Source organism: Podarcis raffonei, chromosome 9, assembly GCF_027172205.1.
Source record: "Podarcis raffonei isolate rPodRaf1 chromosome 9, rPodRaf1.pri, whole genome shotgun sequence".
Taxonomy (NCBI): Eukaryota; Metazoa; Chordata; class Lepidosauria; order Squamata; family Lacertidae; genus Podarcis; species Podarcis raffonei.
In genome coordinates, this window is record NC_070610.1 from 70,170,968 (window position 1) to 70,189,966 (window position 18,999).

General features: G+C 45.6%; 1 protein-coding gene across 6 annotated transcripts in view; it reads right to left on the bottom strand.

Moving 5' to 3' along the window:
* Positions 1–18,999, bottom strand: part of SEPTIN11 (septin 11) — a 102,220-nt gene that overhangs the window by 14,867 nt on the left and 68,354 nt on the right. For 3 of the 6 annotated variants that reach the window (XM_053404344.1, XM_053404342.1, XM_053404343.1), the window contains exons 6-9: positions 14,689–14,848; positions 13,184–13,352; positions 7,777–7,909; positions 6,089–6,276 (exon numbers count right to left, since the gene is read on the bottom strand). In XM_053404344.1, the coding sequence (XP_053260319.1) occupies positions 6,089–6,276; positions 7,777–7,909; positions 13,184–13,352; positions 14,689–14,848 (650 nt within the window). Of the gene's footprint in view, positions 1–5,894; positions 6,277–7,776; positions 7,910–13,183; positions 13,353–14,688; positions 14,849–18,999 lie in introns of those variants that run through there. The other 3 variants (XM_053404346.1, XM_053404345.1, XM_053404348.1) reach the window with 3 other exon arrangements.

Below are 18,999 nucleotides of genomic sequence, written 5' to 3' on the forward strand. Positions count from 1 at the left end.
AGTCATGGGGTACAGAATTTCCTGGACTGCACCATTCTTGTTTGAATGCTGGGGGAATGGAGGGACTCCCACTAGCAAATTCTCTCCACATCAAAAAAACAGTGCAAGACAAGAGCCTAAGTCAGCACACAATAGCGCTGATAGGAGTTATGGCATCAGGTTGCAGAAGGCTGGCAATGACTGTTTTAGGACGAGGGTTTTTCCCCTGCTTCCTGAAATCATTTAACTGGAGAAGTTGATCTGGAAGTTCTGCTCCAGATCAGCACATTGTCTCCCGGAAGTGTTATAAAAATGCTAGATACTATATATTCTGCCTTGCCACAAACATACAGCTGCCCAGTTCCTGCTCTGGATTAAAAGGGAGCACTCCAATTTGCTGGGTTTCAGAGGGAAGTCATGCCGGCAGCAGTGAGCAGGTTGATCTGCCACTAGTCAATGGACTTCAACAACACTGCAATCGTGCCACTGTGGGTTCTGTTACCAAGAAAAGTCCAAACCCTTTCCTAGGCAAAGTGGAGCACTGCATTCAAGGGCAAGACAAAACTCAAAAACCTTTTAAAAGCAGAAATCCAGGCTAGGTTGCAACATCTGTGGGTGTGCATGATAAATATATCTGCATATAAATTGCAATAATGATGACATACTCTCGCTTTTCCATTTAAAGCATTCAACAGCAAGTGAAAGCACTAAACTGCACATCTGAGCACACAACAGTTTCTAAAAGTGGAAAGAGCTACCTGCACAGAAAGTGATTCTCTGCAGGAGAGAATCATAGAATCCTAGAACTGCGGAGCTGGAAGGGACATCTAGGGGGTCATCTAGACCAACTCTCTGCAACGCATGCAGTCCATTGCGAATTGTTAAATGTGGCCATCAGACACAGGCAGCATTTGCATGCAGTGCCAAGTCACAAAGTATAGTTTCTTAAAGCATAGTGTTCATGCAGTTCAAGCCCTTAGGCAACATGCCTCCCTTCTGCATGCAGGTACACAAACTGTGAAAGTTTTGTGACTAATTGATTGCGTTTACTTATATGTTGCTTTCCCACAATAAGCTGTGCCCAGTGTTCCTTACAGTAAACATTCAAGAAGACATCAGAATACAAATATACCCTATACAGAGCATGTCAGTAAAGCTAAGTGATGCCGGAGATCATGGTTTGTTCCACCCAGGCAAATCACAATAGCTTAGGTAAAAAACAGGTAACTGTGGTTTGGGCAAAACAAAGGTTTAGATGCAAAGCTAACCAGCTCATCGTTTGTTTACCTGCTTGCAGAAGGAAGGGGGAAAATAGGAGCACTTGGGCTGCATTAATAAACCACCCTCTGTAGCTCAGCACATGTGCTTGCATCTTGACAAACCAGTTTGCCAGAGGGCCCCATCTTGAAAGAAGCTACAGTTAGCCTTCTCTCGCCAGATGCAGCCTCCAAGAATATGACCCCATCGGCCTTGAGGGGGAAAAGTGGAAACCCCTCCACCCCCAGTCCAATTGCTGCTGACTGCATGGAGATAATGCGCACATCCGTGTGTGGTCGTGGCACATGAGAGTGTGTGTGCCTTCCAAGTGTACATTGTGCTCACACGGTGTGGCCCCTGGCTTAGCATTCTGTGTCAATGCTCTGTCAGGGGTTTATATCTGCGCTGAAACCTTGCCAGGTGTAACTGGGACGCCTCTCAAACCACCAAGGACACCCAACCCTATAACGGCAGACAGCATGCAGCATCTGGGTTGGCCAGGTGTGTCCTAACTATCAGGAGGCTGGATCGTGTCCTGCCCACTGCATTTCAGGCTCCAGCACCACAACTCCACTTCTGGCAAATGACAGTGAGAACCGGGGTTGGGAAACACCTATCACAGGGCGTGATTTAGATATGCAGCCCTGTGCGTGTCCTACATGTGTGTGTTGCTGCATGTATGAATAGTGCACGTGCGCAGGAAAGCTGAGCCAAACCACAGCTTCCTAGCAGATGTATACATGCAGTGAAACAAACATTATAACCGTGAACAGCCAGTCTAAGCCAACCAGAATCTGGCCCCATGTTTGAAGCATCTGCAGCCCTTAACAGTATTATCTGCAAACCCAGCAACTGCTCCTCTGGCTTGACAACTGCAGTGACAGTCTGACGCCACGTGGGGGAACTCCAGACACGTAAAAAGAAATAACAACCAAATGTTTTATTGGATCCACTACAAAAATAACCTTGAGAATTCCATCTTTCCTCCTCTCTCTCTCTCTCTCTCTCTCTCTCTCTCTCTCTCTCCAAAAGTTAATACTTTAGGCCCTTATCGTTGCAGCAAAAAAAGGCGAAATGAAACAAAACCTGGAATGTGTCCACAGAGCCTGATAAAAAAATATTAAGTTCCTGTAGCCCCCATTCAGAAGGCTCAGCCTTATCTCCTGGAAAGCTTTTTGGGATGCTTCTCAAAAAAGGCTTGGTTTCTGCAGGGATGCCAGAGTTGCCATTTTCAGGCTTCGCCCTTCTGTTAGCTCTAAACATTACACCTCTGAGAAAATGGCACGTCTTAGGCCTTGCCCCCCTCCCCATCCCTCCTAAATTTTCCTTAATGTAACATCTGCACTTTCCCTAACTGGTCCCTCTTTATAGTGAGTGAGGGGCAAGGGGTCTGTTTGGGATTGCAAGTTTGAAACCCAAGTCAAGATGTTACGGTTTATTTCATTTCTCTCTCTCTTTTTTTACAAAATTCACTGCCGCATCTCAGACGCATGCTCAAACAAGGAAGTAAAAATGTCAGCCTAATTTATAGTCGAAGGTGGATGGCTTTAGTTTTGGGAAACAGAAAGTTGCTGCCTCATAAAATATTATTATAGAAGAGATTGTGCTTATATAGACAGCAACTACAGCTTTCTCTGAGCTAGGGATCGGTACCAGAAACTTCCTATCACCAGGTTCAGCCCTGGAAGATGTGATATTATAGTAACGTTAGGGAAATCCCTCTTGCACAGAGTGCTTTTCCTTCACCACTGAAGAACCACAGCCAGCCACACATTATCTGGTGTTGGAGAAGGGTGGAGAAAAATTATCTCCAAGTGAAGCTCATTTCCACCTCCTCCTGTTTTAGAAACTGAGGTTGGGACACTGAATGTGGGACTAAATGAACCAGGCATGGATGGGGAACCTGAGGACCTGACCAACATGGGCAGAGCTCAGGACAATGGGAGCCAGCCATATCTAGAAGTCTACAAGCTTCCTAGTCCTGGTCTGAACCCGTCCTGAAGTTTGTCTGCAATCAATGGAAGAATACTCCTTCACAGCTACCCAGTTTGGGTTCTGCACAGCAGAATGTCTCCTTAACTGCTCTACAATAAAGGTGCATTGTGAACAAGGCCAAAGGGGCACAAGGTGAGGTGAGATAGCCAGCCCATGCTGAAAATGTACAATTTTCCAAAGATGGAACGTCCTCCTGTAATTTGCAAATTCGACCAGAGACAGACCTCCTCGACTAGGTCAAGCAATCACCATTACAGATGCTTATAAGATATACAAAAAATAGTTTCTTCCATGTAAAGACAGCTTCAAAAATAATTACTCTTTCAAAGAATCCTTCATTTAAAAAAATATAACCTACATATTGATTCCCCACCCCCACAAGGGAAGCACAGTCAGAAGCTAGAACAGTCAGAACGGACCTTGCTCTGCTCATTTTTACAAATTGCAGAATAGGACTTCGGTTATAGCAGAGAGGTAGCCGTGTTAGTCTGCCGTAGCAAAAGCAACCAAGAGTCTTGTAGCACCTTAAAGACCAGCACTCAATTTGTGGCATGAGCTGTCATGAACATGAGCCCAATTCATCAGATGTAGGAAGTGGCAGGGATATATACTGCACAAAAATTTAACGGATCTACCGAACTCCTTTGCAACCCATGACATTTGGCAACACCGTGCATGGAAATTATTTTGGCCCCTGCGTTACATGATACTTATGTCATGTGACTGTTGTTGATTGTCTAGCCAAATTGGCATCAATCCACGCCCAAAAGAAGCGGGAGGAGATCATCAGCAAGACTGAGGGACAGCCCCCAAATTTTGCACAAGTTAAAAATAAACCTTCCCTAAGGCTCCTAAGGGAGGGAAATTTAAAAACAGTGAGGACGGAGTGTGGCCAATGGCCACAAAATGTTGGGTGGAAGGAAGGATGGAGTAACTAGAAGTTTTGAAGAGCTGCAAAGAGCAACGGTGTGTTGCAGATCTTGCTTGTAAAGAGAGATCATGTCTTTAAGGTGTCTGTTGTTTTAGCTACTGCAGAAACTAAGCTTAGCCAGTATTCAGGACAAGTAAGAGAGAAAGACGGAATGGATACGAAGCTCTTTGGTGGGTCAACTTCCGCTGGCAGAAGTGTAACCAAAAGGAGTTTCCACACCAAAGTTTTTGTGGGTGACCGGCACTCTGAAACTTGCAAAGAAGGTCAGGAAAGACCTTTGGGGGTGCACATCCCTGGTTACATTTTTATGGTGCAAGATTGCTCCCGTAACTCTCTCCAGCGGTCGCAACGCCTTTAAAAAAAGGTCAACACAAAAAAGGCAAATCTGTATACCTACATTGCAAGTACATAATCCTGAAGCCAGTAGATGGCTCCATCTTTTGTACTTCGCCCTTTTCAGTACCTTGAGACCTTGTAAGTGACCTGCAGGAGGACTCCAATGTTACAAAAATGCAACCAGGGAAGTTACGTTAAGTGGCAAACGTCACCCAAATCTCCTATGGGTGCTATGCGTGCAGAGCCGTATGCACAGGTGCAGAATCAAAAGGAAACCCGCTGCAGCCCTGGCACCCACCAGGATTAGAAGAAAGGTCTGGAGAACAATGGCAGGGGAAGAGAAAGGGCTTAGTGGTCCTGCTGTAGACCAGACACCTGTTAAGGTTCATGCCTAGTATGCTTCTCTCTTTCTCAAGAGACACTGCAACAATGCTTCGAAATTCCCCCTAAAAGGTATTTATCAAGAGGAAACATACTGCCTTTGCATGTGCTACTGCTCCTTCAAGAAGCACTTGGGGGACCCATGGGCATAGCTCCAGAGCCCCATCCATGCACGGCACTCCCATTGCTGGTGCAGTTAAGTACCCTTACGTGTCTGCAAAACTTTTCTTCACTTCCGCAGCCAAGCAGCAGCTAAAGGTCTGACTGCAAATATGCGGGTCTGACTTGCTCCAACGATGCCAGACTGCTGGTTTTATTTTATTTTTTACTTTTACAGTAAGAAGCATTGTACTGCAATCATAGCATACCAAGCACTGTTAATTTGTTTGGCTAGCAGAGGGGCAGAACTGGCACCAGATAGTTTATACTGTAACTAGAGTTACTTGCACGCTCTAACAGCCACTTTTGCAAATAGTCGCTTTTGGCACTAAGCTACTCCGAGCTGAATATACCTCTGGCTGGTTAGGAATGCAATATGAGCCGAGTCGCTGCGTACGGTTAAGGGGGTTGGGGCCACAGGATCACATCCTCCCTGCTGCCCGCAAAACCTGGAGGTGAGGCGAGGGAACCTGGCGGCATGGTCTTGCGGCCCAACACAATCACTTAACCATGCGGCTAACACTCAGGAAAACTGTCATCTCTACACTGGCCCATTGTGGCAAGGCTTTTACACAGTGAATTAAGCACAGACCTTTTGAAGCATCACTGGGAAAGACAGCGAGAGACGGAGCGCTGTGTGTTTTGCTTTGGCAACAGAAAATCCAAGACTTATTGCAAAGTCGGTTCAGCCGATCGCTGGGTGGGCTGGCTTTCGGTCTCTGCTCCCCAACTGCTCTCTTGCTTCTTTGAACCAGCTAGTCAAGCTTTTACAAAATATTATTTAGGTACCCTCTGTATAAAAAAATAAAGCCGGTCATATTCCCTTCCCGCTCCTCTTTTAAGGAAAAAGCAAACAAACCTGTATTTTCTTTTATATAAAAAATAATTCAGTCTGGGGTTGTTGTTTTTTGTTTTAAAGTGGGGGCAGGGAGAGAGGGAGGGAAGCCCAGTTTCCAGTCTGATAATGGGAAGAAGCGAATACAGACATGCAACGGAAGACAGCACACTGGAACAGAAGCCCACAGAGCTTGACCTGAGACAATGGCTTACTTTTTCTTGTCCTTGTCTTTCTTGGTTTGCTGAGAGCCAGCCTGCTGCCCTTGTGACTGGAGCAACTGGGCTGCTGCTTTCTTCTTCTGGAAATTGCCCAGCTCCTCCTCGAGCTCCTTCTTCTTGTCGTCCACTTTCTTCTTCTCTTCCTGGTGAGTCCGCTTTAGGTGGTCAAACTTCTCGTGAAGCTGCCCAACCGGAAAGAAAGAGGGAGGTCATGGACACAGAGAGAGGCAGAGAGAGAGAGAGAAAAGAAGCGTTAAGTGCAGGAAAAAATTGTAATAGTCCAAACCTGCTGCACAGGCTCAAAGGATGGAAGGGGCTTGAACAAGCGGACTCATGGCCTATGGCCAGAGATCGCAGCATCATAGAATTGTAGACTTGGAAGGGGTCACCAGGGCCATCTAGCCCAGCCCTGTAGGAATCTTTCACCCAATGTGGGTCCCTAAGATTAAGGGTCTCCTGCTCTACCAACTGAGCAAGGTCTTAGCACACTCTTCAAGCAGAGAAGGGAACAGGGTGTGTGAAGCATCAGACCCTTGATTGGGAAGCAGTTTGAAGACTGTGGATTGATCCGCTCTGACATAAACACCAGGTGATGGGCTGTGGTTGAGTGGGTTCAACCGAAGGGTTCAGCCAGCCTGCTTATATACAGCTCCACTACAACGCAACTGTAACCATTTCCTGTAACTATCCAATCACTGAACGTCACTTCCAATCCCCTATTTGCATATGTGGACCTGAGTGAAAACTATCTACAGTATCCCCCTGCTGGCCCAGGGTGAGAACTTCAGTACATAACAGTAGTGGTGCCTTCTACCTGATGAACGTTAAACTCCAGACTGGGAACAGCCCTTTTCTATCTCCCTCTCTAGCCCCACAACTGACCTAGGTGATTCTGGTCAGGATTGACTACAGGCCCCTCCAGAAATCTTTTTTTTTATTGTGCATTCACAAAAACACTGGAGGGGGTTCTGTGTGATCCCACTTTCAATAAAGTTCAGGCCTGCAACACTTTCAGGATCGACATACTGCTTTGCTTCCAGTCGGCGCATGCCCCATAGCATCCTTCAGAATCTATGGGGCATGCAGGGCAGAAGTCCTGTAATTTTTTAATACCACAAATGTCCTGGTTTTTCTTTTTATGTTCTGCGTTTTATTTGGGGCTTTATTTTTTGTCCCGTTTTTGCTGCACTACGCAGCATGAAAATCCAGTAATGTGGTAAGTCTTAGGAAGCATTGCGGGACAACTAATATAGACTAAGTTTTAATGTATATATTTTTAAACTGTTGCTATATCTGTATTGTCCCTGTTATACCTAATTGCAAATTCAAATGTATCCCCATAGTGTTCTATGACTTCCTTGATACTGTATGTGGGCTGGAACTGGTCTGTGACCGAAATAATAAAATTCATTCATTCAACTAATATAGTGGCAGAATGTCCAGCATAAATCCACCACAAATGCGCTATTACTGCAACAATGACTTGGTGCTGAATGCACCCATACACAAAAAACACCAGTCTGGAGGGACCCTATACATGATCCAGCCCCAAATAACTCTGGTTTGTGTTTTCTGCTTCACACAAGTGCTCCCATATGGACCCCCTGATGATTCCAAGCTGAATCATTCAGAGATTCAGGGGTGGGGTCATGTATTAAGAGTGAGGGGAGGAGTCCACTTACATCCTTTTCTGCTTCTTTCAACTCGGCTTCTTTTTCCTTTACCCGCATGACGAACATTTGCCTCATTTCCTCCTCCTTTTTCTGGAGCTCACCCAGGAACTCATTCCTCTTGGCTTCATAAGTCTCTTGCAGACTTGTTATGGAAGCACCCCGTTAAAAAAAAAGAGAGGACGTGGTGGTCGTGGGCAGATAGAAAGAAAGCCAAACCTCATTAGTATCAAGGATGAATAACATCGAAGGAAGAACAAAATCAATCAATCAATCAATCAATCAGCAGCTCCTGGTAAATCAGGTAAAGTTGCACATGAGCCTGTGACATACCTTGCTGGGTTATTGAGAGGTTTAAAGGTGTATGAGCATGGGAGGTTGCTTTTACACCCCCCCCCACGAGTCCATCTAATGTGTTATTGGCAGAAGCAATTCCCCAGGGCTGTGTGTGTGTGTGTGTGTGTGTGTGTCTTCCCAGGCCCATTTGCAGAGATCTGGGAGATACAATTGGCGATTGAACTTGGAACACACACAGAACCAGGTGGAGGGCCTTCTCGGCAGTGGCACCCTCCCATCAGATGTCCAATATAACCAACTATATGGTTTTCAGAAGACATCTGAAGGCAGCAATGTACAGTGGTACCTCTAGTTACGGATTTAATTTGTTTCGGGGTGCCGTGCGCACCCCAAAAAATCTGTAACTAGAGGCGCCGTTTCTGCACACACGCGTGGGGCGATAAGAGTTCTTCTGCGCACATGCGAGCGGTGAAACCCGGAAGTATACACTTCCAGGTTTGCCGCAGCCATAACCCGAAGATTCTATAACCTGGAGGTTACGCAACACGAGGTACCACTAGATAGGGAAGTTTTTAATGTTTTATTCTGGTTTTGATATATATATTTTGCCAGAAGCTGCCCAGAGTGGCTGGGGCAACCCAGTCAGATGGGTGGCACATAAATAATAAAATTATAATGTACCAACCCTCCCCCCCAAAAAAAAACAAGCCTTGGCACCTTATACACAGCTCAGAGCTCTTTGAAGGAAGGACAGGATACAAATGGGATACCCTGAATAAATAACTGTTCATCCCAACAATATTTACTTTCAGCCAGGATTTTTCTGGCGTGGAAACATCAAGTCCTTATCAGTTGAAAAGTGTTTTTGAAAAGAAGCACAAAACTGGATGAAAAGCAAAGAAGGCCTAAGTAACTTCTATACTACTACTACTATTACTACTACTACTATTACTACTACAGTCCTAAAAGCCTGAGTGAATTACAAAATATATTGGCCTAATGCCTAAAAACCAACATTGATGGTGCCAGGCATGTTTCCCTGGGGAAAGCGTTCCACAAACAGTGGGGGCCACTACTGAAACGTCCGCTCTCTGCACCTCCCTTGGATGAAGCGCCTGGAGAAGGCACCATTACCAACACTTCTTCTGTGTGGTGCAAAACACTTCTTCCCTTCTTTTGCTTCACCCTCCGCAGAGCAAAACACGGCACTCATGCTGTGCTGTGCACAGACCCTGCCTCAGCTTCCCCCTTTCTTAGAACTACACCAAAGCATCACTTGCCAAGGAGCTTGATGAAGTTTGCCTGATACCGGGGAAGCATCTCCTTGCTCTCGCCCCTTATGCGCTGGGTCCTTCGTGAAGTAAACGGGTTGTCACCACTTCTTTATCCAGCTTGGTTTCAAGAGTTCCTGGAATGCTTTCTGCTCCCTCTCAGAAAGCAAGGCTGGCTTGCTGAAGAGTCCAGGCTGGTTTGAAAAGATTAAAAGTGCCTGCACTTCACATCTATTCTCCAGCTTGTGCTATGAGACAAGAAGAAAGTGCCCTTATCTGTGGTCCTCTATCTCCTCTCTTTCTCCACTTCCTCTTTGCTATCTGAACTTGAAAATAAATAAATTGCTACTCTTGGCTCTGTCCTACCCCTGCAATTATCTCATTGCAACCGCCAAGCGGAAGCCATTTTGGATCCATTTGGCCAGAGGTTTTCAACCTTTTTGAGCCCACGGCTCCCTTGACCAACTACATTCTTTCTGTGGCACCCCTGTGGGGCTCAGAAGCCCAGCTATGTCACCCCTTGCTTGCCTGCAGAGCTGGCAATCTCTCACCCTTTTAAAAACGCCCTTTCTGGTTGAGGATTCCCTCAGCCTCTTCTCCCCTCTCTTTGGGAGTCTTCTGGGCGGCTGCTGCTGCCTCCCCGGTCTCTGAGCTGCGCCCCCCTGCCCAAAACTGAGGTTCGCCAAACAGGGACCTGGGAAGAGGATGCCCCCAGCCTTAGTGGCCCAACAGACTGGCCAAAGATGAACGTAAGTCTAGCACTACAGGGGCCCGGGACTTGTCTGTCCATTCCAAACAGCAAGGGCTGGTGGACTGGCTGGCTGGGCTCCCTCGCCCACTTGTTTGCTCACTCCGAGGCCACCTCAGCTCCTGGCAACCAGCACCCCTTGGCCAGCCCCAGAGGCATCATTTGCCTGCAGAGCTTATAGCCACGGCTGCTGCAACGAACAGCTGTGCAAGCCTTCGGGAGGCAGAAACACAAGAGGGCATCAGAGGAGGGAGGGAAGGAAGGAAAGAAGGACAGAGGCCAGTGTTGCCCACAGCACCCCTGACCATCATTCAAGGCACCCTGGTTACAAAACCACAGCATTTGGCTATTGCTGCCATTAGCAAGACAGCATCTACAGGCCTTGCCAACATTTTTAGGCCTGTGGGCACATTTGGATTTTGGGGGGAGTGGTGTAGGTGATAACTTCTCTGGTCTTGTCTCTCTCCTCCTCCTCCCAGACCAGATCATCCCCCTGCCCCAAAAAAGATTGAAAGAAATAAAGTGTGCTTCACTTTTCCAAGGGATCTGGGCAAGAGTCAGATCCAGCAGAACTAATCTGAGCCATGAAATGCAAATTTCATTACAGCTGCTTCAGGTTGTGTTTTTTTGGGTTACGGACTGCCGAAACCTGAAAGTACCAGAATGGGTTACTTCCGGGTTTTGGCAGTCGCACATGCACAGAAGTACTAAATCACGCTTTGCACATGTGTAGAAGCGCCGAATCGCAACCCACACGTGCACAGACGTGGATTGTGAACGCTGCAGGTTGCAAATGTGCATCTTGCATGGATCACGTTCGCAACCCGAGCGTAGAACAGAACGAGGAAGACAGGAAGAGCTTCACTACCTTCTCCATCATGTCTATGTATTTTCAAGGGATACAAAGGTAGACACACTTAAGAAGGCTTTGAAGTTATCAATGCATCCGCAAGCACCATGTTGGAGACTGCTGAGCTATAGTGTTGGATTTTGCAACAGGAAGACCTGGATTAAAATCCCTTCTTAGCCGTGATGCTGACAGTGAGTGATAAGAACCTACAAAGAGCTTGACAGATCAGGTCAGTTGTTCATCTGCTTCAGCATCCTGTTTTCACAGCACACACATATACTGTGGTACCTCGGTTTCCGAACGTAATCCGTTCCAGAAGACTGTTCCGAGACGTTTGAAAACCGAGGTGCAAAGTTCGGTCTGCAAATTTAATAGAGAAAATTGAGAAAAATAACATATACACTCTGCAGAAACTGTTTGACTTCTGAGGCGTGTTCAGAAACGGAAGCATTTACTTCCGGGTTTACGGCGTTTGAAAACCAAAATGTTCGTCAACGGAAACGTTTGAAAACTGAGGTACCACTGTACACACAATTATAGCTACACACCCATCTCTAGCTCTCCGTGCCAGCAAATTACCATTCCCAGGAAACAGTGTGGATGCTCCTGTTTCCCCAATTAAATAACATAACCGTGTTCATATACTATTTCTGTATGAAACTGATTTAAGATGCAGACTGATGCAGTAGCAAAAAAGCTGGAAGCAGAGTCTGGATCCAGACCAGGCAAAAGCGTGGCAGGCTGTGAGGAGAACCTGCTTAGCCACATGGACGGGGAGGAAAACAGGAGAAGGTAGGTGGGGAACGAAAACCCGACATCATCTGCCAGTCGCTAGCGCACAACTTTGGCAGAGGGAGCCAAGCCTGCCTTTGGCAGATTAGACCAAGAAACCATCATGTTAGGGGAAAAACAGTGAACTGGGTGGGAAGATGAGACCCAACGCTTTGCTCCTACGCTTGCGTAATTGAACAGAACACTTGTTGTTGCTCAGAGATAAACCAGGGCTGCTTTATAAATCTGAACTATTTTATACACCGACAAAAGCGATACTGACTCAAATAGCCACTCATCTTGTCGCCCAGCAAAGAGTAAGGGTTACCCAGAAAGGAAAGGGAAGTTTTTATCAATTATCTCTTTTAGGCCATGGATGGATTACCAAGGAATGTGTTTACAGGCAAACTAGCCACCTGGTAAGTTCTGTAGACTTCTTCGCCATGCTGACATGCACACATATCACTAATAAAATATATCCAGGGCTTTATGCATTCCTTGCATCTATGGGGATTGCCAAGCTAGCGTAGAATTTGACCTTTGGTACAGAGTCCACCATCTTGCACATCTCAACCGTCTTCCCCTTTACGGCCAAGGAGATAAAATTTGAAAGCATATGGGAGGATTATGGTGTGGCCTCATCTCAGAAGTGACAAGAGGCTGGGAACTGTTATCAGGAAGTTGTTAATCATTATTTAATAGCTATAAAGCCAGCCATAGGATAATGTCTTTGGTCTGCATAGCAGATCAGTGGAAGGGCTGGTTCTGTGGGTCGACATAGTTACTATTCAACCAGCCGGTGAGTCCAGCCCCTTCTATTAGGGGCAAATGGGGCATTACCTCCCCAACTTCAGCCTGTCCACAGTTAGCCTCCTTACCAACGACCAGTTTGGGTGGGGTGGGAGAATTGCTTGCCATTTACGCTGGTCTCCTTGCCTTCTGCCACAATGACCATTAGCCGCCACTGTCCCCTTTCCTATGAAAGGAATACCCTGGAACCTGAACTGTTATGACTAACTGCCAGGGAAAGACAGTCTCCCAACTCTCTCTCTCTCTCTCTCTCTCTCTCTCTCTCTCTCTCTCTCTCTCTCTCACACACACACACACACACCCCCCCCTACAAATCCATAATTATATTGAACCTTGGTGTGGATTAAATTAAGAGCTGCTATGGGAGCCATTCTTGCCTGGAAAGCAGGTATGAACTCATCATCATCATCATTGAGCTTTTAAGCATTCAAAGTGCTTTGTGTGTTTGTTGTAATCCTCGCAACAGCCCTGGAAGGTAGGTCAATACGTTATCCCAAAATTGCAGTTGGTAACTGGCTTGCCTAAAGGGAAGTTTGGGAACATGGCAATGTTCAAAATGAGCTGTGCCACTATGCCCATCACGTCTGGAATTCTTACAGCAGAATGCCTTGGGCAACTGTTCCAGAAATATACTCTGCTTTCCATGCCGGTTGGGTGTTGCAGCTGCCTTACCTGAATGGTTTGCTGTCAGGGTCTGTGTCTTTGAACCCCATCTCTTCCAGCTTGCAGCGGCGATAGAGCTCGTAATGTCGGCTGTGAGTCTGTTCCCTCAAGTCCTCCATGTTCACTCTTATGAGCATTTCACGCAGCTTCACAAAGTCACAGTGGTTTTCATTTTCAACTACAAAACAAAAGGGCTCCTTTAGCAATCTAAAACTTATCAAGGTTCTCCCATCTTCACCCTCCCCTCGCCCGAATAACTTTTCTACGCACAAAAGACCTGATTTCCCCTGGGAAGATACTAGTCACTAGACCAGTTCCGTCACTCCAAAGGATTTTCCTATGAGCTTAAGGCACTTCAAGTGCAATACTTCAGCAATAGCTACAACAACCCTGTAAAGTAGGCCAGAATTCTTTACAGATGGGAAGCGGAGTTGAGAGCTAATGGCTTGCTCCAGTTAGTTCATGGATGAGTTGAGTTTTCATGAATCAGGCCCTTTAATCATTATGCTACAGCTGCTCTGAAAGGCACCAGCTTATATTTCTTTGCAAGAGACACAAGAAACGGAGTGTATATATTAAACAAGCCATAGCTTTCCAAACAGCAGTTGTTCCCAGCTGTCATTTCTGGTCTCCACTTTTATAGTATTGCAGTCTCCCATGTGTCCCAACCAGAAGGCAGTTTCTAAAGTCTCACTCTGAGCCCCCAGTGAGTGCTCCCTTTTGCCTGTTGACTGTTACAGCTTATAGAGAAAGGGCTCAGCAATGGCCTCTTCTGGATTCCTATCCCATGGTGTTCAGGTTTCAAACATTTTAGCGTCTGATAATGTGTAGTACAGTGGTACCTCAGGTTACAAACACCTAAGGTTACAAACACTTTGGGTTACAGACGCCGCTAACCCAGAAGTAGTACCTCGGGTTAAGAACTTTGCTTCAGGATGAGAACAGAAATCGCGTGGCAGCAGGAGGCCCCATTAGCTAAAATGGTACCTCAGGTTAAGAACGGACCTCCGGAACGAATTAAGTTTGTAACCAGAGGTACCACTGTACAGTGCACCTGTAAATAGCACAGTGCACAACTTAACCCAGGCAAATGCATGAGTATGGATTTGAACTCGGGCCTTCAAAGTCAGAAACTCTAGCCAGATACCCAGTGCAAGAACTCCAGCAGGTCCAGAAACTGCAATCTCCAGGCCAAGAACAAGGGCAGCCCCACAGAAAGTGCACTGCAGTAATCTAAATCCTGAAGTTACCGGTGTCTAAAATACTGTGGTTAAAACTCTCCCAGTCCAGGAACATATTAGGTGCAGCTGGTAAAAGATGCTTTTGGGGAAAGAGAAGGTTTCTGCATCTGACACAGCTTATGGGGTCTTAATATGCTCTTCACATTTTCTTTCTCACTCTGTCTTTTTCTGTTGCTCAAAGAAATTAGGTTTTATGGTGCCACCCTGCATTTCACTAAACCAAAGCTGAGCAAGCAGATCTGCCACCCAACCCCACTTCTGCAGCCAACATACCTTGCACGACTCCCCATGGGTATTGCCTGGCCTTGGCCATCTTATTGCCAATTTTCACTTCTTCGGTGCTGCCAACCACAGCAAACGGGAGGTGGACCTGCAAGGCAAGAGGCAGAGGAAGACCATGGGAGCCTTCAGTTGCTTTGCCAGACATATTTTCCTTAAATGAAAAACAAACAAAAAAAAAGGGAAGTAAAAGCAGTGGGAAGAAAACACTTCAACAGACAACTGCGCTGGCTTTCACCGATTTAGAAGTTGTCCAAGTGTTTCTGGAACACAGCCTAGCTTTTTGAAGAACAGGTTTGGTGGGAATCAAGGACAGCAAAGCGGCAGATCAAAACAGTCTCCTAATATCTGAGTGGTATTATAGGCCGAGTGAGCTGGTTTCTTCTTCTTCTTTGGTGGCCTGATTCTCTGGTTCCCTTTTACTTGTTCGTGTGTTTAGAATAAGGTTACCGGATTTCTTTCAATGAATCTCAGGACACTTTTCAACTTCAATGGATTTTGTATGGGGACTGATTTGTAAATCTGGGGACTGTCCCCGGGAAACAGGGACATCTGGTAACCTTAGTTTAGAATTGCATATTGGTGGGAGATTTTCTGTTGTCTGCTTGTTTTGCTCTTAGGTTTGTTGAGACCAAATGTATAGGGGTATATGCTCCCAAGTTTTTAGTGTTTCTTTGCCAGTTTTCATTTGATTATAGAAGATCTTAATAAACAGTCTTAACACATGCACACCCAAAGAAACACTTCCTTCCCTAGGAATTAAACACAACCTTAGCATTTTCATTGGGCAGTATTTAGATACAGTTCATCATCATCATCACCATCATCATAAATTATTATTTGTATCCCGTCCATCTGGCTGGGTCTCCCCAGCCACTCTGGGCGGCTCCCAACAGAATATTAAAAACACGATAAACACCAAACATTTAAAACTTCCCTAAATAGGGTTGCCTTCAGATGTCTTCTAAAAGTCAGATAGTTGTGTATTTCCTTGAAATCTGATGAGAGGGCATTTCACAGGAAGCCACTACTGAGAAGGCCCTCTGCCTGGTTCCCTGTATTTTCGCTTCTCGCAGTGAGGGAACCGCCAGAAGGCCCTCGGAGCTGGACCTCAGTGTCCAGGCTGAACAATGGGGGTGGAGATGCTTCTTCAGGTATACTGGACAGAGGCTGTTTATGGCTTTAAAGGTCAGCACCAACACTTTGAATTGTGCTCGGAAACGTATGAATCAGTACTCATCTGTATCCCACATACCTGACATGCAGAGCATTAAGCAACTAGGTGGAGTACTGAAAGCATGTCCCTAATCACTGGGAACCTTACTCAGCCTCTCCTCTCGCTTCTGAGGTTTAGTTGGCTGTATGGGCAACACTTTCATGCACATCACTGCTCGCTTTTTAAAAACGGAAGCAGGGATTCTCAGGATGTTGAAACTTGGGACCACTTTCTTCTGTGGTCCTGCAGAATTCTAGCCACGTACATAGTCTTCCTAGAGAAGAGTGCACCCCTTGGGTCCATCAAACTCAGTGCTGCCCACACTGACTGGCAGCAGCTCTCCAAGGTGTCAGAATGAGAGTCCTTCCCAGCCCCACCTGGAGAGGCCAGGGGATTGAACCTAGAACCTTCTGCATGCAGAACAGATGCCCCACCACTGAGTTACGAACCTCACCTGAACTTCACATCAGCACACGCAGTTCGACCCACTCCTTAAACCTGATGCACGTATGATAAATATTGCCAAAGAGCAGGTGGGTCTGACTTTGGATGAGAGTCACATGCAAGCAGCGTGAGTAAGGCAGAGGGGTCAATCATATCTGATACCTGCCTTCCCCCATCCCCAAAAGCAGCAGAAACAACATCTGAAAGGGGCCTGAATGCTTATACCTTCAAATTAGGATTGATGGAATGTTTTTATTGTCAGTATCAGCTGGCATTATTTCCCCCCTTTCTTTCTTTCTTTCTTTCTTTCTTTCTTTCTTTCTTTCTTTCTTTTTCTTTTTAATTTTTTTAAAATTTTATTAGTATTTTCCACACAACAACAACATGAAAAATATCGAAAAATAACAATACACAAAACCCAACATACAAAAAAACCCAAATCCATATCTTACAAGTTAATAATATAAACACTAAAAAGAAAAACAAACATTGACTTCCACCAATCCCACAACACCTCCTTTACCTCTCATTATGTCTTCCTGCTTCCCTTATCATCTCTATCCTAGCATCTTGATAAAAATCCCTCTTTCTTATCCTTTCACTTCACAAAGTTATTCCAGACTCAGCCAGATTTCTGTCTTCGAACCTTGACTTTTCATGTATTCATTTAGACACTCCCATTCCATTTTCACTTCACTTTTTGGTTTCTGTCTTATTATATCTGTCAATTTGGCTAATTCTAAATATTCTGAAAGCTTACATAACCATTCTCCTCTAGTGGGAAACTGATTCCCTTTCCAATACTTAGCCACCCTTTCTTTCTTTTCATCGTATTTGCAAATAATTTTATTTACTTTTTTTTAAAAAAAATGGATGGGGCCTGAGAATGCACATACCTCCCGAAACACGCAGTAGCTGGATGTGCTTTCCTTCTAGGGGGAGGGTGGGGGGGTTGCAAGACAAACAGATATGACAGCAATAAATGGGCTGACGGAATCGTAAATTGACCTGGGAAAGGAGTAGTCAGGGGAGAGCATTGTGACTCAGGCACTGTCTGCTTCCTCCTCGTTCTGTTTAGATGCGCTTGTGCAGTTTACATACTGATGGTCCATAGCACAAGCCGGCGCTGACACTTCCTAGGGAGTGGGGAGCAGGGTGAATGGAAGGAAGTCGAGATTCTACCCACCCCATTTTATTAGCTTTCACTAAAGGAGGAAGGAAAAGGGGACTTTAAAAAGGAAGCCTGGCTCTAGTCCAAGACGCCTAAACTAGCCAGCCAGCCAAGGCAGCCTGTGGAAGGAGAATGCGTAGATGCTTGTTTCAAAAGGGCCAGCAATAGTTATTGGAGGCAATGCAGCAGTAAGTGAGGATACTATAAAGCAGTGAACATAGCAGCGATTAAAGAATGGTTCTCGACAGATATAATTACAGTAGAAGAAGAAGCTACGATAAAAAGAATTTTAAAAGCGTGTTGTGATACAAAAATATCTGGGAGAATATTTCAGGCAAATGTACGTTCTCCCTATGCACCATTAAAAGTTTGGCGTGGAATTAATATTCACCACTAATGGCACAGTTTTATAACAAATATTTGAAGCCTGGTTCAGGATGCAACAAAATCACTCAGTGCAGGCACGTCCAAAGTCCATTTTGGGGGCCTAATCCGACCCCATGGCCAGTTTTATCCAGCCCCTGTGGCAGTTAATGTATTGGTGTCTAATCCAAAAAAACAAGTTCACTCCTAAAAATAAGCTCAACAACCTTGGGGGGAAATCGTAAAAAAAAGGTTGGCCCTCACGCATGTTCACGTCATCCAATCCGGCCCTCTTTGAAAAAAGTTTGGGCACCCCTGACTTAGTGGAAATGGGAGAAGCATGCATACACTTACATTCCTACCAACCAAAGTGGGGGACAGACACCTGTGTTCTTCTCCATCTCAATGGTAAAACAGACTAAGAACATAAGAAGAGGTCTTCCAGCCTAGCATCCTGTTCCCAGTATACCTGAAGGAGTGTCTCCATCCCCATCGTTCTGCCCAGACACTGAGGTCCAGCACCGAGGGCCTTCTGGAGGTTCCCTCATTGCAAGAACCAAAGCTACAGGGAACCAGGCAGAGGGCCTTCTCGGTAGTGGCGCCCGTCCTGTGGAACGCCCTTCCATCAGATGTCAAAGAGATAAACAACTACCTGACATTTAGAAGACATCTGAAGGCAGCCCTGTTCAGAGAAGTTTTTAATGTGTGACATTTTAATGTATTTTTAATATTTATTGGAAGCCGCCCAGAGTGGCTGGGAAAACCCAGCCAGATGGGCGGGATACAAATAATAAATTATCATCATCATCATCATCATCATCATCATCATCATCATCATCATCGCAGTAGCCAACCAGAAGCCTATGGGAAGTCTACAAGCAAAACCTCCATGCAATAGCCTTGTGTGGTTGGGCACAATGTATTTATACTTGTTTTCAAACTGTTCATAAGTGACATCGCCTTAACTGGGGGGTTTTTTACAGAGGAAATTGTTTTACCGATGTTTTTATTGTTAACTCTCTTCAGAGATATTTCACAGGAAGCACTTCATGAATGAATCGATGTATTGACTGGACAAGCCACCGCTGAATTGTATCTCTGACTCAAGAGG